The sequence below is a fragment of the Podospora pseudopauciseta genome, assembly GCF_035222475.1.
Source record: "Podospora pseudopauciseta strain CBS 411.78 chromosome 5 map unlocalized CBS411.78m_5, whole genome shotgun sequence".
NCBI classification, from domain to species: domain Eukaryota; kingdom Fungi; phylum Ascomycota; class Sordariomycetes; order Sordariales; family Podosporaceae; genus Podospora; species Podospora pseudopauciseta.
In genome coordinates, this window is record NW_026946665.1 from 1038545 (window position 1) to 1060587 (window position 22043).

The 22043-nt window shown below is 55.2% G+C and overlaps 8 protein-coding genes across 8 annotated transcripts; 5 read left to right on the forward strand and 3 right to left on the reverse strand.

Moving 5' to 3' along the window:
* Window positions 1–4: 4 nt before the first annotated feature.
* On the forward strand, window positions 5–3281 carry SRO7 (Lethal(2) giant larvae sro7; the record flags this gene model as incomplete). Its single annotated transcript, XM_062913483.1, has 2 exons — window positions 5–318; window positions 443–3281. The coding sequence occupies exons 1-2, from the start codon at window positions 200–202 to the stop codon at window positions 3279–3281; spliced, it is 2958 nt and encodes a 985-aa protein (XP_062764895.1). The 5' UTR covers window positions 5–199.
* Window positions 3282–3680: 399 nt separating this feature from the next.
* QC763_508930 (uncharacterized protein) lies at window positions 3681–8167 on the reverse strand. The gene is made up of 6 exons (XM_062913484.1): window positions 7846–8167; window positions 5376–7780; window positions 5070–5316; window positions 4933–5012; window positions 3979–4866; window positions 3681–3940 (listed from the first exon to the last, which is right to left on the reverse strand). Exons 2-5 carry the CDS (start codon window positions 5796–5798, stop codon window positions 3979–3981), a joined length of 1638 nt encoding a protein of 545 aa, XP_062764896.1. The 5' UTR covers window positions 5799–7780; window positions 7846–8167; the 3' UTR covers window positions 3681–3940.
* On the forward strand, window positions 6192–10138 carry QC763_508940 (uncharacterized protein; the record flags this gene model as incomplete). Its single annotated transcript, XM_062913485.1, has 3 exons — window positions 6192–9526; window positions 9596–9692; window positions 9761–10138. Exons 1-3 carry the CDS (start codon window positions 9087–9089, stop codon window positions 10136–10138), a joined length of 915 nt encoding a protein of 304 aa, XP_062764897.1. The 5' UTR covers window positions 6192–9086.
* A 52-nt stretch (window positions 10139–10190) lies between these two features.
* On the reverse strand, window positions 10191–11091 carry QC763_508950 (uncharacterized protein). The gene is made up of 3 exons (XM_062913486.1): window positions 10622–11091; window positions 10407–10559; window positions 10191–10346 (listed from the first exon to the last, which is right to left on the reverse strand). The coding sequence occupies exons 1-3, from the start codon at window positions 10775–10777 to the stop codon at window positions 10254–10256; spliced, it is 402 nt and encodes a 133-aa protein (XP_062764898.1). The 5' UTR covers window positions 10778–11091; the 3' UTR covers window positions 10191–10253.
* Window positions 11092–11377: 286 nt separating this feature from the next.
* On the forward strand, window positions 11378–12457 carry QC763_508955 (uncharacterized protein; the record flags this gene model as incomplete). Its single annotated transcript, XM_062913487.1, has 1 exon — window positions 11378–12457. One exon carries the CDS (start codon window positions 11378–11380, stop codon window positions 12455–12457), a length of 1080 nt encoding a protein of 359 aa, XP_062764899.1.
* Window positions 12458–13611: 1154 nt separating this feature from the next.
* Window positions 13612–15589, forward strand: QC763_508960 (uncharacterized protein; the record flags this gene model as incomplete). Its single annotated transcript, XM_062913488.1, has 3 exons — window positions 13612–13942; window positions 14018–14083; window positions 14136–15589. The coding sequence occupies 3 exons, from the start codon at window positions 13612–13614 to the stop codon at window positions 15587–15589; spliced, it is 1851 nt and encodes a 616-aa protein (XP_062764900.1).
* Window positions 15590–15636: 47 nt separating this feature from the next.
* Window positions 15637–18514, reverse strand: QC763_508970 (uncharacterized protein). Its single transcript, XM_062913489.1, has 2 exons — window positions 16808–18514; window positions 15637–16707 (listed from the first exon to the last, which is right to left on the reverse strand). The coding sequence occupies exons 1-2, from the start codon at window positions 16830–16832 to the stop codon at window positions 16031–16033; spliced, it is 702 nt and encodes a 233-aa protein (XP_062764901.1). The 5' UTR covers window positions 16833–18514; the 3' UTR covers window positions 15637–16030.
* SPT7 (Transcriptional activator spt7) lies at window positions 17630–21632 on the forward strand (the record flags this gene model as incomplete). The annotated part of the gene is made up of 2 exons (XM_062913490.1): window positions 17630–20325; window positions 20406–21632. The coding sequence occupies exons 1-2, from the start codon at window positions 18070–18072 to the stop codon at window positions 21630–21632; spliced, it is 3483 nt and encodes a 1160-aa protein (XP_062764902.1). The 5' UTR covers window positions 17630–18069.
* Between the last annotated feature and the right edge of the window lie 411 nt (window positions 21633–22043).

Sequence of the window (22043 nt, forward strand, 5' to 3'; positions counted from 1 at the left end):
ACCAAAAACGTCAGCGGCCGCTCGTCACAAGTGTGTGTGCCCCGCCGTGCCGAGCACATGCTGAGACCTGCAGTCTTGGGGGATGTGCCGCTGTTTCCGGCGAGAAAGCTGTTCTCCAACCTTTGGGGATTTTTCCCACTTCCTCTCCTTTTCCATTAACCCCCCTTGACATCAAACAAGAAGAGGCGCGACAGTAAATATGGCGTCCTTTTTACGAGCCAAACAGAGCGGTGTTGCGACCGACCTGTCTGCCGGGCTGCTACCGGGGAGTTTTAACCCTGACGAGCTGGCCAGATATGGGATCAACTCCCAGGTTAGGTACGCTCCTCCCCTTCTTTTTTTTTTTTTTTTTTTTTTTTTGTTTGTTTGTTTGTTTTTTCCCATCCCTTCATCTCGTCGGCCAGAAGACAAATCTAACGGGATATATTTGCGGGATAATCAGTTGTCTAGCCTACGACCCGACCCGATCCCTCCTCGCGGTCGGCACATCCCCATCGACCTTTTCTCCCAGGGGGAAGATCTACGTCTTTGGTCGTGACCGCGTCCATCGGATCCTCCAACCTCCCAATCCCTCCGGGGGGGTTTCCTATCGACAGCTCGCCTTTGTAAATCATTTGTTGGTGTCACTTGATTCGAACAACGAGGTTGCCTTGTGGGATTTGGAGACTTGCACCCAGACGTCAAAGTACAGCTACGTTAAAGTTTCTAGTTTGGTCACTGATCCTGCTCTTGACTGGGCTTTTGTTGGGTCGGCGTCTTCTTCGGGGGATGTGCAAGTTTATGACCTTGACCGAGCGAGGCCGGTGCCGTTCCGGTTGGGGAATTTGGCGAAGGAGGTTTACCCGAGGGAGATGATTGGGGATCGGGCGGGGGTGGCGGCTATGGCGCTACATCCGAGGGATATCGGGAAGCTGGCTGTGGGCTATGCCGGGGGGGTGGTGGGGGTTTATAGTTTTAAGATGGGGGGGGTGCAGAGGTGGTATGAACCACCGCCGGCTGGGGGGATGATGATGATGAGGGGAAAGGTGAAGTTGACGAATGTGGTTTGGCACCCGTCGGGGACTTTTCTCATGGGGGGGTATGAGAATGGGGTGATGGTTTTTTGGGATGTGAAGGAGGGGAGGGTGGTTGGGGTGAGGGATGTTTATGGGTCGTTGGATGATCTGGAGGGGGATAAGAGGGATAGGGTGCCGTTGGGGAGGGTGAAGTGGGCTTGTAAGGGGAACAATCCGGATGATACTGGGTTGGTGGTGCAGGGGGGGTGGGATAGGGGAGAGCAGCAGAGCGGGAAGAAGGGGATAAGTTTTCTTGATTTGGGGCCTACGCCGGTTTATGCGACGAGTTCGTGGGAGGTTTTGGGGGGGTACGTCAAGGGGAAGGGGGAGAGGGTGGTGATGGAGATGCCGCCGGGCGCAGAGGTGGTGGATTATGTGTTGATCCCTAGACAGAGTCCTTATTTTGATGGGGCGCAGGATCCGCTTGCGGTTATGGCCATGTTGAGCTCTGGGGAGTTGATTACTATGAGTTTCCCGTCCGGGTGGGCGATTAGTCCGACGAACATGCTGCATCCGAGCTTGTCGTTCGTGCACCCGTTTGTGCAGAGGATTGGGGTGGCGAGTTTGGGGAGGGAGAGGTGGTTGGGGATGGTGGAAAAGAGGAGCCAGGGGGAGGCGATACTGAAGGGAGGGAAGGTGGGCAGTACGAGGAGGAAGATGGTGGATGTGAGGAATGTGATTTTGGTGGCGCACGCGGATAGCACGGTGAGGATTTGGGATGTCGGATTTGCGGACGAGGTTGAGAACCCGGGGCAGTTGCAGGTTGATGTGGCGAGGGCGGTGGGGAGGTTTGAGGATGTGAGTGTTAGTGAGGTGCATATGGCCGAGGGGACGGGGGAGTTTGCCGCGGGGACGAAGACGGGGGAGGTGGTGGTTTACAAGTGGGGGGTCAATAAGTTTGATGGGAGGGATGCGACGACGGCGCTGGATCCAAAGCCTGGAGGACTGACGGATATCAGTACGAGGGCTGAGCCTTCACTCAAAGAGGGTCTTCAACCCTTTGTGCTCTACGAGATGGCACAAGGTCCCATCTCGGCGCTTTGCGTCTCAGACGTAGGGTTCATCGCAGTCGGATCAGAAGGAGGACACTTCAGCATAATCGACCTCCGCGGCCCATCCGTCATCTACACCTCCCCAGTGACCGAGTTCATCACCCAAGAAAAGAAGTCCTTCTCCCTCAAGAAATCCTCCTCCTCCCACAACAAGTTGGAATTCCCCACGGCTATTTCCTTTGGCGTCATGACACTGGAAGGAGACAGCTACTCCTCCATCTGCTGCTTCGTCGGCACAAACCTAGGCCACATTGCGACGTTCTGCCTCTTGCCGTCAGGGCAATCTTACACGGCAAAACCCGCCGGCTCCATCAAGACCTCAGGCGATAGGGTCATTTCCCTCAGCCCGATCAACTCGGAAACTGGCTCCCCGGCCACAGCAACGGGGCAGTCGGTCGCTGGTTTGAGGTCAAACGTCCAAACCCCCGGCGTTTTAGTCGCCGTAACCCAATCCGAAATCCGGATTTTCAAACCCTCCACCAACAAGGGCGCGTCCAAATCTTTTGACGACCAGCTCTGCGACTCTGCCAGAGTCATCCACCCGCCTAATCTCCCACCGTCGGTTGTCTGTCTGTTCGGTGACCGCACCACCAGGGCGTATTCCATCCCGTCGCTCAAAGAAGTCGGCCGCGCAAGTTTGTCCATGCTGGACCCCTCCCGGACGCTGTCGTGCGTGATATCAAAAACGGGAGAGCTGATAGCGTGGAACGGACCGTCTGAGATTGCAGTCATGCCCGTTTATGGGAGCGGTAAAGGGCTCCCTGTCTCGACGGATAGTTTGATTTCGCCCGAGAGGACACTACCCCCCAGACCGACGATTTCGAATCTTCAGTGGATCTCGGGGACGCAATATGTCAGTCCGACGGATTTGGATTTGTTGATCGGGGGGGAGGGGAGGCCGCCTTCGAAGAGGGTGGTGAGGGCTGAGGAGGTGGAGCGTGCTGCTGCTGGTGGTGGGGGGTACGGCGGGAGCAGTAGCCAGCAACAACAAGAGGGCTGGGGAGATTATTTGGTCAGGCAGGTGAATGAGAGGGCGGAGAAGCTCAGCTTTGTGGACGATGCGATGATGAAGCTGCAGGAGGCGAGCAGCGGGTGGGCGGAGGATGTCAACAAGACGGTCAAGGAGCAGAAGAGGGGGTTGTTGCTGGGGGGGTTGAAGAAGAGTTTCTTTTGATTTTTTGCGAGGTTATCTAAGGGTATGGAAGGTGTGGGTAAGGTTGGGTCAGGGGAGTTTTTCGGATGTGTTTTAGATACCATGAATGGATGTTTCTTCGTTGCTTTGCAATGTGGCTAACTTGTGAGGTTGTATGCTTTGTATGCTGCGAAAGGGAGATGGATGTTTCATACCGCTCATGTTAGGTTGGCTGGACATGTCTATCTTTTATCATGTCTGTTGTCTATTTTGATGGCGAATGATTTGAGATTTTTGGCCATCTCATCTTCTACTAACCAAGCCAGCCTCGTCCACAATGTCTCCCTCGGATGCCTCTTTCCAATAGAGTGTGTGATTTAGTTTCAAGAGTGTTCTCACCTCACATAATGATCATCGTTTTACCCCCCTTCTCACAAGTTCACAAGGCACAAAGATATTCGATAGCAGCAAATTCATCAGATACCTCTTTCTCATTCGCATCAACAGCGCCGCCGCCCCGGTATCATCGTGAGCTAGGTACATGAAATGTTTCCATATTTCCATATCATCATCTCGATCAGGTATATCCTCCTCACATAGGTAGTGCTAATAAAAATTCCAAACAATTGCCATCCCAATAGTTATCATCCATATTCCAATCAATCAGGTATCATTAATCGCAAAATTCCACACACACACACACACACACACACACACACACACACACACACACACACACTTAGTAAGTGTAACGGAACCCAGGCTCATAATCCTCATCGCCATCAGCCTCAAGCTCCTTCTCGCCCCTGTCGGCCGCGCTGTTGGACCGGTAGAAGCTCAAGCTGAGAAGGCCAACGAGGATCAGAGTAAGACCGCTGGTGGCAATGCAGGCATAGAGACCGGGGCGGTAGTGGGGCGCGTCCTCGCCTCTGAAGACGAGCGAGCCGGCGATGCCGCCGATGCCGCCAAACATGACAAAGGTGGCCGAGCAAAAGGCGCGTTTCCACTGGCCGCGGATGTTGTTGGCCTGGTAGGACAGGGCGGTCGAGACGTTGGCGTTGGCGCCGGCGGTAACGAAGAAGACACCAAAGTAGCGGACGGCCGAGCTCTTGGCGAAGCCCATGATGGGGAGACCAATCATGCAGAGGATGATGTTACCGACAATGACGGGGCCGCGGACGTGGTACTTGTCGCCGATCCAGCCAGAGAGGTAGATGACGATGGCGGCAAAGGCATAGGGAGGAGCAACCAGGCACTGAGCCTCGCCGACCGAAAATCCGAGCTCGAGGTTGAGAATGATGGGCAAGAAGTAGGCGAGGGCGTAGGTGACGGTGGTGGTGTTGAAGAAGATCATGGCGTAGGCCCAAATCTTCCAGTCGAGACCGGCACCGAGGTACTTCTTGATGGAGAATTCCTGGACCTTGACATCACCACGATCGGCGTTGACACGAGCGCAAATCCACTCCTTCTCGGTGGGGCCAAGGAAAGACCATGACTCTCTCTTGGAGTCGGGGAAGTCGACGAGGAGCCAGTAGCCGACAAGACCGAGCACGCAGGTGATGATACCTTCAATGACGAAGATCCATCTCCAACCGTTCATGTCAGCAAGGCCCTTCATTTGCATGATCTGTTTGTGATCGGTCAGTTACTGGTTCGCTGATGCAAAGACACATATATATCCGGGGAAACTCACTCCGTAAGCCAGGATACCAGCAAAGGCACTGGCGCAAGAACCAATGAGATAGAAGACAGCGTTTCTCTTTCCGACCTCATCTGTTCTTCATGTCAGCGCAAAGTTCTCACCATGATGATAACACAGGATTGGCTTACATCTAGTGTACCAGGTGCTCAAAAGGTAGACAGCGCTGGGGAAGAAGCCAGCCTCCAACACACCGAGAAGAAGTCTCATGCCGGCCATCTGCTCCCAGTTCACGACGAAACCCATACCAATCATGACGGCACCCCACAAGACAGTGATGGCAGCCAAATGCAATCTGGGACCGATCTTGCGGACAAGAATGGTGGATGGGGGCTGGAAGATGATGTAGGTGACGAAGAACAAGAGGGAGATGAGAGACTGTTTGTCGATCATGTTAGTCATGCAGTCCAAAACCCAAGAGACAAATGGCAACTCACGTAGCGGTTTCCAATCAAGACGAGATCAACACCCATGCCGGCGATGTTGGCGGCACCCAAGTTGGTACGGTCCATGAGCGAGATGCAGTACATGGCACCGACAGTCAAGACGAGACGGCGATCGACCCGTCTGAGAATGGCCTTCTCCTGCTCTGGCGTGAAGCCAAAGTCGGCAGGCGAGCGGTGGACATCCGAGCCAACCTTGGAGCCAGCCTTGGAGTCAGCATTCTCAATGTTGTTGACTTCGCCGGCGGCGACCTTCTCCGAAGAGGAGTTCATTCTTCCCTGGTCGTGGGGGGGGGGGTTGCGGTGCCCTTCTGGTCTCCGACTGGAAGAGCTGTTTGGCTGAAACGGGGGGGGATGGTCGGTCGAGGTTTGGTGAAGGGTGAGGAGGTGAGGACGAAGAAGGAAGGACGACAGCATGGGAAAGTCGTGTCTAATGTACCCCAACCCATTCCTCGCCCCCGTCGCATTCTTGATCGACTTTGGCGACTGACACTCTGCTCATCCCCGTCACAGCTCCCCATAGCTACTCCATTTCCCCCGCATCCTGTCAGCTAGCTACCGTCTCCATCGAGCTGGACTGCACGCTACACTAGCACACTAGGTAGGTAGGGTCTTGGAGTCGAGGCCAAGTTCCAGGTCCCCTGTCCTATCCAACCGTCGGCTGCATGTCACTCACACCGCATCCTTGCCCTCTGCTCGAAAGAAACCGAGGCCGGTGGTTGCCAAGAGGAGCCGGACCTATCGCAGCGCCGCAACGTCGGACAACAAGCCTGCCTTATACACCACCACTCTAGATCCATGATGCCAGTAAGCTCCACGCATCCTGCCAACTCAAGCCGATAGTTCCAAACGCTCAAACAGTCGGAAAGCCCCACACCGGTCCTCCTTATCGCAGTATTCTTTTTTCTCGTACAGGCCAGATCGAACCGGCGATGACCGCCTCTTTCGTGTAAGCAAAGGGCTCCATTTCCCAACATTCAGAGGGGCGAGCCCGCCTCCCCGCCTTGACAGATGGAGCCAACCCCAGGTTTTCCGGCCCCGTTTCCCACGAACGGACCCTCTTACCAAGACTCTGGGAAGGGGTGAGCAAAGGTTGGCGGGTGAATTTGGTGGCCTCTCAGATCTTCGGTGAATCTCAGCAGATGGAATTCACTTCCGGATTAGGATGGCATCACCGTTGAGCGTGCGCATCCAAGCACGTGGAGGCGAGACCAGACTAACGTTATTGGTCTTTTGTTGTACGGTAGTGCTGCAGGCTGGACTGACGGCAGCAGGCTACTGAAGTGAAGTTTGTACCGGAAATCATCTCGCGGCCACCTTGCCGCACGCCAGTGCCGCCCCCCTTTTCCCAGTGTTCGTTGAGAACTGCGGAGAAAACAGGTCCACTGCTTGTCTCCTCTTCCCCAGACTCAAGAATCCACAGTGGCAGGTTGGGTCCAATTTTCTCCGCATTTTAGCACGTCTTGAGGCTGCGTTAGGCGCGGAAGCTAAAATGTCGACGATTCCAAACCGAGACGTGACCGAGTTCAGGCGTTGCTTGCGATTGGTTCGAACGAGTGCGGGGGAAAGTCTTGGACTTGTCTTGGCCAGGTCTTTGGGGGCAGGCCTGGGGGAATGGTGAGGTCGTTGAGGGGCTCATACGATGGGTGTCGACGCCAAACAGCTTGTTCATGACGCTCTGTGGCGTCGACCATGGCTCTTGATTCCCCTTGGCAGCACCGACTTGGTTGAAACCGTCGCTAGAACTCGGCACGATGGTACTGAAGCCGAGGTAATAGGGCAGAGCCAAGTATTGAGGCTGACTGCTTGTTTTCGTGGGTTGACGACTTCCCGTGAAGAGTGTTTTTTTTTTTTTTTTTTTTTTTTTTTTTGGGTGGTTTGGAATCTCGGAAGAAACGGGCGGAAACAGGCAGGAATTAGAGAAGCTGAAAGCTCGAGGTCCACTGTGGATATCATGAGGTTGTTAGTGGACTCATCGAAGTCTCCAGACTCCAGAGTTCGTCGTGTTCCCAGCATCATGACTCGTGAAGTATCGGAAGGGGGATCTGCCCAGATCTGGGCAAATCCGGGGTAGCGCTACCGAGAGACAGGATGGACCACACGTGCGTTACGTCGTGCAATAATCCGGGGACTCGGACGGCTCCCGAAGACGCATGGTTGACCTTTGACGGAAGCCATCTTGGTGACTGGAGTGCCGGCCGTGGTCTCGACCTCGGTCGCTAGCTTTTCCCTTTTCTCCAACTTCTTAGGGCTCGATAGACGCATTCTCTGCATTCTTGGGGGTGGTCTGCCATTGGGTCATGTGACGGATTGGGTATGTGATGGAGATGGTTGGAGGACGTTGGGTAGGAGAACAGGGGTCGAGGAGGGGGGGGGGCCATGATCCAAATCTCCTTTCTCTGTAGCGAATGGATGGTGAGTGGATGCCGAGGTCAGAAAATAGGGATACGAAGAAGACACGAACCGTTGGGCAAATCTTGGAGAATATGATGAATCGGAGACGAGATTGCTCCTGATGAGGGAGGGGCAAATGTGGTTCAACTGGTGTTGGATGCCCTTCCCCAACCAGTTTCTTGAGCATTGAGAAGGAACGGGGATGTCTGACAACCAACATCTACGTAGCAAACATCAATCCTGGGCAATAGCACCAGCCCGACCACATCGAAACCGGGCTGCCAGAAATAACAAACAGGTTGCAATCCCTCGCTCGCTCGTCCTTCTCCCGAACTCCAAGACCGGCACTTTGGGGATGCCGGCACACGTCTCCCCGCAAAATCCACCTCTTTACCCCAGGGAACTGCAACATTGAGGTGCATTCCCGGACCCGGCGCCTTTGGACACCTGGTAGCGTCTCACAGCAGCATCAGAGCGAGCATACCCAGAGTCGGGTCAAACCATCACTGTTGCCTTTTCCTCCTCCATCACAAGACCGCAAATCTTATTCCGGTACTTCACAAATGTTTCTGAGAATGTTAAACTTTGAGCTTTCTCGATCTGGATCGAAACTTCAACAATGCGCTCGATCTCTTGTCACCAGCTATTGCTGGCGCAATGATCGTGGACCACGCCTCGCCATTGCTCCAAGTCATCGAAGAATCTGCTCTGCTGCTGTCCACGTGTGAGTAACAGTGGTGGCCGCATCTGAGTCTGAAGCCTGCGCGCAAGTATCAATGCATCTCACATGTTCTTCTTCAAGCTTGAAAAGCACCTGTTGTGGTGGATGACGTGTCTTTGATTCTTAGGCGAGCCATACCATCCAAAGATAGACCAGAACACCACTCTTCAACAGACCCGACGAACCCTCCTGCTTCTTAGGCATCTTCGCAAACCACGAACCGGCGCTGCTTCGGGCTGTCGAGCCGCTCGGCATGGTTGGGAGCAAAACCCATCTAAATAAATTGAACACCCCCAATCCGGACCTCCCCCTTCCGCCCTCGATACGCCGCAACATGACTTCGCGGGAACTCTGCACACGCAAAACGACCTCGAACCAGGGCTTGGCCATGTAAATAGATTCATCAAAACACCCCGGCACATGGGCGGGAGCACAGCGATTGGACAAGTTGTATACAAGAGGTGTCATTGACACCCAAGATGAGCTTGACTGCAAACAAGCTATAAAGAGACTCTTTGTCTTGACGCCATTGCCATGTTGATCTCCTCAGCTCAGTCTTGACCATCACCAGGTATTTCTCTGCCCCCAGGATGAAGTTCTTGTCCCTTCTTGCCGCTGCCTCCACGGCGACGGCTCATACCATCTTTGTCCAGCTCGATGCCGGGGGCAAGGTGTATCCTGTCTCGCACGCTATCCGGACCCCCACCTATGATGGCCCGATCACCAACGTTAACTCGAATGACTTGGCCTGCAATGGGGGGCCAAACCCGACGATGAAGTCGAATGAGGTCATCACCGTCCAGGCAGGCACGACGGTCAAAGCGGTGTGGAGGCACACGCTGACTTCGGGGCCGAATAATGTCATGGATGCTTCCCACAAGGGGCCGACGTTGGCGTATTTGAAAAAGGTTAGCAATGCGCTGACCGACACGGGGATTGGAGGGGGGTGGTTCAAGATTCAGGAGGATGGCTATAACGGGGGGAATTGGGGGACCAGCAAGGTTATCAATAATGCTGGGTTGCATTATATGTTTGTTTCCTCCCCCCCTTTTTTTTTTTCCTCTGTTGTATGAGCCTTCGTGGCTGATATCAGTACTAGTGATATCCCCTCTTGCATCGCCCCGGGCCAATACCTCCTTCGCGCCGAGATGATTGCTCTCCACGGCGCTGGTTCGTCCGGTGGTGCTCAGCTTTATGTACGTCCCCTTCCTCCTTCCCCTTTCCCCCTTCCCCCCTCTTACATCGTGCTAACGCAGGTTTGTAGATGGAATGCGCCCAAATCAACGTCGTCGGCGGGACTGGCGCCGTCTCGCCCAAAACGTACTCCATCCCCGGCATCTACAAGTCCAACGACCCGGGTATTTTGGTCAACATCTACTCCATGACCACGTCCTCAAAGTACACCATCCCTGGTCCACCTCTCTTCACCTGCGCCGGCGGCAGCGGAGGATCAGGTCCGGTGACGACCCAACCCGAACCAGTGGTGGAGGTGCCAGCCCCGACCCAGCCAGAGCCGGTGGACAGCGGGTGTGAGGCTGCGCAGTGGCAGCAGTGCGGTGGGCAGAATTATTCTGGTTGCACCAGGTGCGCGGCTGGGTTTACGTGTAAGAATATCAATCAGTACTATCATCAGTGCTCGTAGGGGTACTTTTGAGAGAAGGGGGAAGGGCACGGTGTCGGTAGCGTTGGTAGGGGAAAGATCTGGGTTGGACAAAGTTGCGCATCGTTGTAAATACGTGTAATTCAGTACACATCTCTCAGAGCTTAGCCTTTGGCATCTCAGCAGCAATGCACTCCACCTCAACATCAGTCCCCAAAGGCAGCTGGTAAACAGCTACACAAGTCCGCGCCTATGCGATGCACCCCCATCAGCAAATACTCAGTCGGCCAGCAAAGGTTGCAAGACCTACCGGCTTGGGCTCTTTGGTAAAGAACTGATCATAAACCTCGTTCATGTCCTTGAAGTTCTTCATGTCGGTCAAGAAGACATTGACCTTTGCGACATGGTCTAGGCTGCTTCCCGCCGCTAGGAGGACCTCCTTGAGGTTGTCGAGGCATTGTCTCTGGTTTGTGTGTCAAAAATATGCAAGGTATCCGAGAAAGGAGCCGATGGATGGATTCTTACCACGCGATCTTGGAAGGAACCCTCGATGAACTTTCCAGTCTTGGGATCGGTGGCGAGAGAGCCGGAGCAGAACACCATGCCGTTGTGCTTGATGGCTTGGCTGAGCTGCGGGATGGGCGCGGGGGCGTTTTGGGTGAAGACGGCGGTGGGGGCCATGGTGGCTAAGGATCGTAGGTGAAGTATGTTTTTGAAACGAGGAAGTGATTGGTGTTGGTGAAGAAGAGGAGGCGGTGTGGTTGGGAGGAGAGAAAACAACTCCACAGATGTCAAGCTAGAGATGATGGATATCTCGCCCCGCGTCCTATTGCTGATCAGGGAGGTGCATAGATATCCTCTTGCAGCGCAACTCCGTGAGGTCGTCAAGGCTGGGTTGTCTTTTTAGAACAGGATTACGGTTCTATATAAGCAATCGGGGTTTTCCATTGAGCAACATCGTATCTTCAAATGGGCAAGAAAGACTCTGGGTGAATATTGACCCCTGGTTCCTGGCGATTAACCCCTGTCTCTTTTCCTAGAGGAAGAACACGCCAGCAACGGAGCACAGACCACCAAAAACGCAAAGGCCTGAATCCTGACGTAACCACAGCGTTCTCAAAAATCACTGGCTTGACTTACACCACCAAAACGGTGTGAAATTGCAACGTCTAACTCATTCACTCTCACAACATGTTCCCTAATTTTCCACCATAACCATTCTTTTTTTGACTTGCACTCTCGTACTTGAGTCAGCAATCCAAATCGACACCAATTCACTCGATGAGAACCCCCATCCTCCTCAGCGCCCACCGCGCTGCTGCTCACTACCGCCTACTCGGCCTCACAAAATCTCATCATGCCGCCTTGCCCAACTCAACTCTCATAGCTCACTCACATCTTCACTTCCAACACCGATTCAACTCCTCCTCCTCCTCCTCCTCCTCCTCCTCCTCCCCCCAACCCCCCCTCCCGCTCAACCTCACCCCCCAAGACATCCAATACAACAAAACCCTCAACCCACCCCCCACCACCCGTCCCCCCCCCTTTTCCATCCCTGAAAACAACCCCTCCCTCTCCCTCCCACGGAACCTCCTCGCCAAAGGCAAGGCCATCCTGACGTTTTACAAAACCGGCCTCAAATCCATCCTCGTGAACCGCCGCCTCTGCTACACGCCCCTCGACTCTTTGCCTGAGCCGCTCAAGCAGTTGAAACCCTACCCCGACACGCGCGCGGCGCTGATACTGAAGTCCCGGTTGAGGCATGATTTGGGGAGGCTGATGCCCCTTTCGTTGATATTGCTTGTCTGCGCCGAGTTCACGCCTGTGGTTATACTGGGGGCGCCGAACTTGAAGGTCACGCCGTTGACGTGTCGGATGCCGAGGGAGGTTGAGGCGATCAGGGGGAGGGATAGGGCTGTGAGGAAAAGGGCGAGGGAGCTGTACGGGAAGGGGGAGGGGGAGGTGGATGTGGATGTGGTTGTTGGGGAGGTGCTGAGGGTGGGGAGGCCGAGGTTTGTGCCGGGGTGGATTTATCCGGGCGTGATGAGGAAGGGGAAACTGGAGAGGAGGCTGGCGTGGATTGTGGCGGATGATGCGATGATTGTGCAGGGCGGGGGGGAGGGGGAGTTGGTGGTGGAGGAGGTGAGGGTGGCGTTGGAGGAGAGGGGGGTTGATGTGCTGGGGAAGGGGGAGGAGGAGCTGAGGGGGTTGTTGAGGAAGTGGTTGGAGATCACGGCGCAGGTGGAGGATTTGGATGTGAGGAGGGAGGTGGTCAAGAGGATGGTGCTGCAGGGCGAGGAGAGGTGGGGGAGGTGGGAGAGGTGGGAGGAGAGTAAATTGACGGTGGAGGGTTGGATTTGAGATGTTGGTATGATTGGGTGGTGCAGCGTGGAGCTGAGGGTTGGGAAAAGCGCGGGTTGGAATTTGGAGGAGGTTTGAACGTACATGTTTTTGTTTGTGGGAGATAGACCTTGGCGTGATTAGATTATAGACGGTACAATGTAGATACACCTTACAGTCATGACAGGTGCATCTCCGGCTTCGCCTGGGCGATGAATCTCGGTTGTTGACTACACTCCATATGAGCGCTCTCGACTGCCTTCCTAACGAGGCTGAAGATTTCTTAGGTTGCGCAACCGCACTTGAGTTACTGGAATACCACACGCCGCAGAAATAAAAGGACAACCTCGCACGGCTGCAAGCCGTATCAGCAGCGCCTCAACAGCTACATGTGAGTCGAGGCCCTGTATTGTCTTGATGGTGCCCGCAGTAGGTGTGTTGGCGTCGTACTCTTTGAGCGCCTGGGCAGATCACAACACCTGAAGAAATGCTTCACGAGACAGGCGAGAAGATGGATTTGCAGAAGGGCCGGGCGGCAGGTAGTCGACATGCTGAGCAGAACATCAACCACCCCCGAAGGAACCACAGTTTACATATTACTCCAGCCAAGCAACTTTCACCAGCAGCCACCTCAATACCCTTCTCGCACCAACTAGCCAGGTGGTCAAGTTGTTTTGGGTAACGAGACTGCTGGAACATGTGGAATGGCACCCGCGAAAGGGCCCAAACCACCGCCGGTCACCTTCCACAGAATAACTGGCGGGGGGGGGAGTGAAGCACACAACCCTAACCCCCAACGTGGTATGACCCCTGTTGATACAATTTGACAGCTTTGCTCTGCTGCCCCCACAGTTTCCCACGATCTCCAAAATATCCCGACGAACGCCCCACCCCACTCGCTCGGCGGGCCTGGTGTCAAAACGTGGCTTGCGTGGAGTGTCCAGGAATGGTAATAGCTTTTTGTGTTGGTCTGGCCGCGGTTCCATGTTTTTGTTGAGGAGAGCAGCTGGCTGAAGCTGAACCTTCCTTCGGTCATTACTCGTGTTGTTGTTTCAACTTTCCGAGGTCCAGCCTCACTCGCTGTTTACATACATACATACATACATACACCACCGGATCTGCCTTGACGGAAGCCTCGGGGAATGGCAAATAACCACTGAGAAAACTTGGACAAAATGGGACTGTTCAACTACCGCTTCATCGAAGGCCTGACCGAAGCCGAAAAGCAGGCACGGCGCCGGGCGCTGGACAACTACGGCCTTGCGGCTCAGCTTTCGGATTTGCTGCCGGTGGTGTTGATCTTGCTGTATAGGCTGACGAAGTGGGTTGTGAAGGAGAGGGTGGATGGGAGTGCCAATGGGGAGTATGCTGCTGTGCCGAGCTCGCCGGTGATGAAGAAGAGGAGGGAAGAGGGGGTGAGGTCTTGGAGCATGAGGAAGAGGCGGTTGCGGTGGTGGTTGGGGGAGGATGTGGTTGCGGCGGGGCATGTTTACGGGCAGAGGGATCGTGAGTTTTTTGTTTTTTTTTTCTTTTTTGTTTTCAGGAGGTGTAGGTACAAGGGTGAAAGCTAACGATTGATAGAATGGATTGTTGGGGTCGTGTGGTTTCTTTGGCTGGCGGTGCTCTCAATCAAGGATACGGGAGAGGGCGAGTTGTGTCTCTACATCCATGTAAAGTGAGATGCTAACAGTCATGACAGACTACCTCCATCTAACCAAACGCTTCGGCATCGTCGCCGTCTCCCAGTACCCCCTCCAATACCTCCTCTCCCTCAAGTCCCTCAACCCCTTCTCCTACCTCCTCAAATCCTCCCACGAACAAGTCAACCGCTGGCACCGCGTCTCGGCCCGGGTAACCACCACCCTCTTGTTCATCCACGCGGCCCTCTACCTGAACTTCTACATCCAAAACAACCGCCTCTACCGCCTCGGCGTCCCCCTCGTCCTCGCCGGCGTCGTCGCCTTCTTTTCCCTCAACCTCATGCTCACCACCGCCCTCCGCCCCGTCCGCCGCTTCTCCTACCGCCTCTTCTTCATCACCCACCTCCTCCTCGCCATCTCCATCCCCTTCCTCGTCCTCTTCCACGCCGCCCCGGCAAGGTCATACATGATCCAGGCCCTGCTCGTCTTTTTTGTCGATCTGATCTCGAGAAAAATGGACACGGTGACTGGCCACGCAAAGTTTGAGTCCATCCCAGGCACGAACCTCGTCAAACTCAGCGCTGCGATCCCTCACGTCAAGATCAATCGGTTCAGGGGCAGCCCGGGGAGCCACATCTACCTCTCCATCCCCGCAGCAGCAAGAGCGACTTTCCAAGACCCGACGAGCATATCGCACCTGCTGTTTGAGTTTCTGTTCAACCCTTTTACTGTCGCGAGCGTGGGGGAGCAGGAGAGCGAGGTGACGATGATTGCGAGGCACAATGGGGGTCCGATGACGGCTGCGCTGGGACATTATGCTGTTTTGGCTAAGCAGCAGCAGCAGCAACCTCCTTCTCGATCCGCCAACAGTTTGTCGATTCCCGACGCGAGAAACGAGGGGAAGATCCCGCTTAACATCGAGGGGCCGTACGGATCGGTGACGCACTTTCCGAATTTCGGCCAGTTTGACAGGGTGCTGCTCGTGGCGGGCGGTGTAGGGGCTACGTTCACTGTGCCGGTGTACAAGTCTGTCGTGGCGGAAAACCCGAACGCGAAGGTGAAGATGGTTTGGAGCGTGAGGACTGCGGGGGATGCGACGTGGGCGCTGCTGAGGGAGGGGTTGATGGATGATGAGAATGTGCAGATATATGTCACGGGGGTGACGGAGGGGAGGACGAGGGGTGGGGTTTGGGATCAGCAACAGCAGGATGGGGGGGAGGGGAGTGGAGCGGAGGGGACGGAGATGAGCAGGATGTTTAGACGGAGGAGCGGGAGTAACAGCGGCGGGAGCGGTGGTGGTGGGACGGGGGGGAGGTTTACCAGTTTACATAATCGGCAGAGGCCGGATTTGAGGAGGGTGGTGGATGAGATGTTCAGGCATGGGCAGGAGGAGAAGGTGGCGGTTGTGGTGTGCGGGCCGGAGGAGATGGCGAGGGAGTTGAGGGAGTATGTGGGTGTTTGGGTGAGGAGGGGGAGGGTGGTTTGGTTTCACAAGGAGGGTTTTGGGTTTTGAGGGGGCTTTGATGGTTGGATAGATCGAGAAAGAGATTCTCAGAAGTATGCAGTAGTCGATGTAGACAAGGGATGTAACCTCATAGCCAGAACGTTGCTCATTTTTAGTTCTGGTAACCTGCAAAGCATGCTTGATACGAGATGCTAATTTGAACCCATACTTCACCAGCTGTTGACTTGAGAGCAACATCAGACCGTCCCCCCCTCGCTTATTCCGAAGGTAGATCATACAATTTCCATCCAAACCCACCCTCATATCTAGCATAACGAGCGATAAACCCACAAACACAACCACCATGAACGAGTAAATAAATTACGCCACCCCATTTTCCCCAAACAATAATCATCGTTGTTGGTTTCCAATATCCATGCAGCTTCTGTGATATCTTGTTTTCTTCTGGCAAAGACCTGAACATCAACCAGCAAGTCGTCACCCAGGTTCCTAATCTGCTCTCTTCTTCCCGTTCACAACCCCTACCCTGCCAGCCCCTGAAGCAGCCCCCCCGATATCCTCCTCACTCTCCTCCTCTTCCTCCTCCTCATCATCCCAGTTGTCCACCTCATTCTCATCCCAATCATCCACCTCCTCCTCCAAACTCTTTCCCCTTTCTTCCGTCGCAGCAGCAGCAGCAGCAGCAGTCGTCACACCCTGCTCCTGCTGCCCATCAAAACTCCTGCCCAACCCCAACCCCTCCCCCAACTCCAAATCCTCCTCCTCTCCATCATGCAACCTCTCCAGCTCCTCCCCAGCACCACCCTCGCCACCATATCTCCTCTGCCGTTTTCTTTCCAGCATCCGCTTATGATACCACGAACACAACCCCACCGCCCCCAACGAACCGACTAAATTGGCGACGACATCATATGGATCAAACTCCCGACCGTTGGGGAGAAGGCCTTGCAAAATTTCCGAACCGATGCCGCCGCCGACGGTGCAGATGGCGAGGGTTAGGTTGAGGGTGCGGCGGCGGGTGGTGTCGATTACCCAGTAGAAGGCGAGGGTTAACAGGAAGAAGGTGAGGAAGTGGAGGGCTTTGTCGTTGAGGGGGAGGGAGGGGGAGAGTTGGAGGGTGGAGAGGCCGGCGTAGGCTGAGAGGAGGAGGAGGAGGGTGAAGACGCCTGGTTGATGGGGGAGGGGGGAGGGGCGGGATGTTAGTGGATGGTGTATATATATAAGGTTAGGTGGGGAGAAGGGGAATGGGGAATGGGGAATGGTTACCTGCGAAGGGGAGCCGTATTCTCATTGTTGTTGTTGTTGTTGTTGTGTGTGGTTTGCTTGGCTATTTCTCGGGGGGGGGTTGAACGTGGGGTTGTTTTGCTAAGGTTGTCGGTCTGTCTGTGACAGATATGACGTTGGGCGCGCGCGAGATGAATCACCAAGATGAAGGCTGACTGTTTTCTGTAGTAGGAGTGATTTCCGTCGTCGTCATTGTTTTTTTCTTTTTTTCTTGCTGTGAGTCTGTCGTTGGTTTAGGTCATGTCAGATTTGAGCTGCCTGCTGTTGTTACCTTCTGAGGCTGGCTGCTGCCCATGGGTGAGCTTGCTGGGTTCCAGGTTTCGGCTTCCTGCAGCACCCGCCTGGAGCTTCAGTGGGCTAGGGGGAGAGGGGCTGAACGTGGCGCCGTAACGGGACAAAACGGGGCCGAACTCTGGGGGAGGAAAAGGTGGGGGTGGCAGGCCTGCCGCTGGGAACTGGAATCCCTGCCCGCTTGGGAGAGTGCTGTAATTCCAGAGAGACAGAGCCTCACTGCAGGTCGAGCGCTGGACTGGCACTGGACTTGGTTAGACCAGGAATACACAAAAAACAGAAATCACGTCTGGATGAATACAAATGACATCTCAGAGTAACCTGTCCCTTGCCACACTCGACGGACTGCTCTCCTAGGCCTGGTTTCTGCAAGGAGTTGGGCGCACCGAGCAGCGGTTCACGTGACTTTCACCTTTCCTCAGCCAGGGTGGGCAAGACAGGGCAGCAGAAACTCGCGGGCGGGTACATGGCCCTGGGGTGTAGGAGCTTGACTGAAGCAAGAAATTGGGGATTGCACAATGCGAAACGACTGTAGCAGGCTCTGGCAGGTGGATTGAGCCATATTCTGTAGTTTTGAGTCCTCAAGACCTCAAAAGTCGAGTGCGCGACAACATCACCTCTCCTCCTTCCAAGTCCCTTTTGGCAAAAGCACTGCAGCTTGCAGCCAGCAAAATCGCGGCGCCCCCCTTGTTCCCAAAAACGGCAGAAGCCTTGTCCTAAACTTGACCTCACGTCCAACTCGCCCCGAAATCACCCACGACTGAATCCATCAATACGCAACCACCTCATCGCCGACCGGGCCGAGACTGTGCAGACCATCTCTCTGGATGCCCACGCTTCTTCCCATGTGACCAAGACGTCCTGAATTGCCCTGGTGTCGGCAGAACACGAGCGCATATCCGGCGCATGGCGACCGAGCCACCGCACTCCCCCCAGCATCCCCGGACCGGACAATGTCCATCGCAAATGGCCAGAATGCCTGGCCGCCGCCATCGGCAAGCCAGGTCAACGGCGAACGAGGCCACGGTTATCACGGTGGTGCTGCCGACGACGGCCTGCCGCGGACCAATACCCCCAGCGGCGGCCACCACCCGCCCTCACTGATGCCTGAGGCGTCCGACCTCGACGACGAGCATCGCCGCGCCTTCTTCGCCCAAAAGTTTCAAGTCGCTAACCGCCGTCTGGAGAGGCTGTTTGGTGACGACGGGGGCTACGACCAGGCTGCTCTCGCGTCCTTCACGCGTCCCCCGACCCCACCCGCGCCTTTGATCCCCGCCGCGACCGACCACGCGCCGATCCAAGAACCGCCCCGCAAGCGGGCCAAGCGCGTCATCGACGAGGACGACTACGGCGACGACGACGACGACGATGGCGACGACGACGAGGATGACGAGGAATCCCAAGACGGCGCCAATCGCATTGCTTCTAAACACTCTAGCGCCGCTGCTGCCAAGACTTTGCTATCCCCATCGAAATCGGGGAGCTCCCCAGTGCATTCGGTGCCATCCCCTGGGAAACAGAGCAGAGAGGATGGATCGCAACAAAAAGTCAAGTCGTCAGAGGATGCGCGCAAGGAGTTGGAGGATGCGCGCACCGCGACGGAGGAGGCTGCCAAGCGCAGCTTTCACACGCTATTCTACACCCTAGAAAACGACCGGACCGCCATGCTCGAGCACCAGCAGCTGGAAGAATCAGAAAAACAGCTGCAGGCCGAGATGGACAAGACGGGTCACAACAGCACAAGTCAGCCGGGGAGCCAGGGCGGCCACGGCTCGCTCAGCAATGCCAACCTGGGCGCCTCGAGCCTGACGTTAAAGCACCTCATCGCCAGGATAGACCTCAAAAGAGACCAGGTTCGGGCCTCGGATGCCGAGCTGCGCTCGCTCATGAACGAAGTCCGCAAGAACCGGAGCAAATGGGCGAGTGAGGAGAATGTAGGACAGGAGGAGCTCTACGAGGCACTGGACAAGGTGCTCAGCGAGCTCAAGGCGCACACCGAGTTTTCGACGCCGTTTCTGAACCGCGTCAACAAGAGGGATGCGCCAGATTACTACAACATAATCAGACAACCGATGGACATGGGGACCATGACGAAGAAGCTCAAACAGCTTCAGTACAAGTCCAAGACCGAGTTCGTCACGGACCTGAACCTGATCTGGGACAACTGCCTCCGGTACAACCAGGACATGGCCCACCCTTTCCGGCGTCTTGCCAACTCGATGCGCAAGGAGGCCGAGAAGTTAATACCCCTGATTCCGGATGTTGTCATCAGGCCAAGGGCGGAGGTGGAAGCCGAGGAAAGAAGGAAGCAAAACGGGGGAGATGACGAGGACAGCGACGACGAGCCGATCATGTCCTCGCGGGGTCGCAAAGCAACAAAGGGGGCGAGCAAGTCCCGGAAGGCGCAGTCGGACCAAAAAGAAGATACCCCAAACCTGGAGACGAAGCCGGTGCTGCAGTTGAATGGACTTTTAGCGAGGCATAGGGAGGGGTCCGAGATTGACGGCAGCAACGGCTTTGGGACGCCGCCGGTGGCTGGATCCATCACGCCCAGCGGCTTGAACGGGCATCATTCCGGTGTCAGTAATGCTGATGCGATGGATATTGACGGGCCGTCGCTGAACGGGATTCATCTGAATCAAGCGCTGGGCGAGGCGGCGGAGCAGGCGTTTGAGGATGATGATTACAAGATGTGGAAGCAGGTCACGAAGAAGGACCGGGCGTTGATAGCGAAGGAGCGATATCGGTTGTTTGCGGATGGGCATTTGAATGTGGACGAGCCGGCGTTGTTGAGGACCAAGGCTGGGATGAGGCGGTTTCTCAAGTCGCAGAGGGAGGCGGAAGCGCATGGGCTTTTGCCGGGGTCGAATCAGGCTGATGCTTCGGCGGCTGGGTCGAAGGATGGGATCAAGGCGTCGGAGACGTTGGCGGAGGGGATGGAAGATGATGTGGTGAAGAACATACCTGCGTACTATGAGCCTCAGACGATCATCCCGGACATTGATCCGAAGCTCCAGTGGGTGGAGGATGGTGAAGGGCAGGTTATCAACCAGTTTGAGGACATGCTGCAGCTGGTTCCTCAGGGGCACTTCATCTCGCCCGTGAGCAAGCTGACGAACAAGTTTGATGCGAACATTCGGCAGATGCAGGAGACGAGGAAGCTGTGTTCCAAGATCAGCGTCATCAAGCAGATGCAGATCCAGACACAGGTATGTTTTTTTTTTCGTTTTGCTTTCTTTTTTCTTCTTTTTTTTTCTTTTTGGGTTTGATAGCTTGCTAACAGTAATAGATGTACCAAAACCAATTCCAAAAGTACAATCCCGAACCCTTCATCGAGCAGGATATCGAGCCCCACTTCCTCGCCGGCGAGGGCCCGGTCATGGCGGGAGAAGTCTGCCGCGCAGCCATGCAGCGCTCCGTAGCCAAGATCTTCTACCACGCCGGCTTCGAGGAGCTCCAACCTTCTGCCCTCGACACCATCACCGACATTGCAGGAGACTACTTCCAAAAGCTCGTCCGAACCTTCAACGTCTATCGCGAAGCAGAACTCAAGCCCGCCACGGGTGTCTTTGCGGAAAGGGGCACGAAGTTTCAACGCCGGTACACCCCCGAAGAAGTCATCCTCCACACCCTCGACGAAAACGGCTACGACATTGAGCAGCTCGAAGCCTACGCCCGTGACGACGTCGGCAAGCTAGGCAGCAAATTGTCAACCCTCCACGAAAGGATGAAAGCCCACCTCGCCGACCTCCTCCGGCCGGCCCTCAACGACGCGGGAGCCGACGGCTCGGGGGCCTTCAACGACGGCTCGGAGCAGTTTGTGGGAGGGGACTTTGCCGAGGACCTCGGGGAGGACTTTTTCGGGTTCAAGTCTCTCGGTCTGGACAAGGAGCTCGGGCTGGACATGCTGTCTGTCCCGCTGCACCTGCTCCAATCCCGGGTGAGGAACCAGTTTCAGCTGCAGACCCAGACGGCAGGGGCGGGGGTGGGGACGGTGGACATGTTTGAGCCACTGCCGCCGTCGGAGCCGGTTACTAGGGACTCGATCCAGGAGCAGATCGGGCTGGTCAAGAACTTCTTCTTGGCGAAGCTGCATGCTAACGGGGACGCGCCGCTTGTGGAGGACGAGGACTTGCCTGTGAAGCAGCGGAGGCCGAGGCCGAGGTTGGGGGCGACGGGCAAGATTGTTAGTCCGCAGAAGCGGCCGCCGAAGGAGCAGATTGCGCTGGCGAAGAAGAAGAAGATGGAGAGTAGCGGGTTGGGAATGGTTACTGCGGGGCAGAATGCGGGGAGTTTGGTTGGTGGGTTGGGAGGGGGGAGTCCGAATAAGAGTAGGAAGGTTGTGGTTGGTGGTGGTGGTGGTGGTGGTGGTGTTGGGAGCATAACGCTGCCGACGGTGGCGGCTGGGGGCGGGGAGAGCGGGACTGAGAAGGAGGATGGTGGTGGGACGCAACAAGCAGGGGAGAGTGGTGGTGGGATGGGGATGATGAGTCCGGATAGTATGGATGTTAGGTGAGGGTGAGGGTAAGGGTGAGGGGTGTTTGTATGATAGTGTTTGGGAGGGGAAGGGTAAGGGGATGTATAACTGATGAGATGGAAAAGGGGTTGGTTTTTTTTTTTTTTTTTTTTTTTTTTTGCGGTTGACTGACTATGGTCATAAACTTCATTTTCATCTTTCTTTGGTTTTTTTTTTTTTCAACGTATCTTACTTCTCTTTCTTTCTTTGGTAATTTTCTTTTTTTTTCAGACCGGGACCGACATTTGTTGTTATTCTTATAGTAGTATTTTCTCTTTTTTTTTGGAAGAGAGAGGAAGGAAGGGGTTGATGTATCAAGGCGGGGATAGAGGTGAAATTGGGGGGAAGATAGGGGGAGTAAAGTCATAGCATGTTGCGTGGCATAGTATAGCACAAGGCTTTTATTTAGCG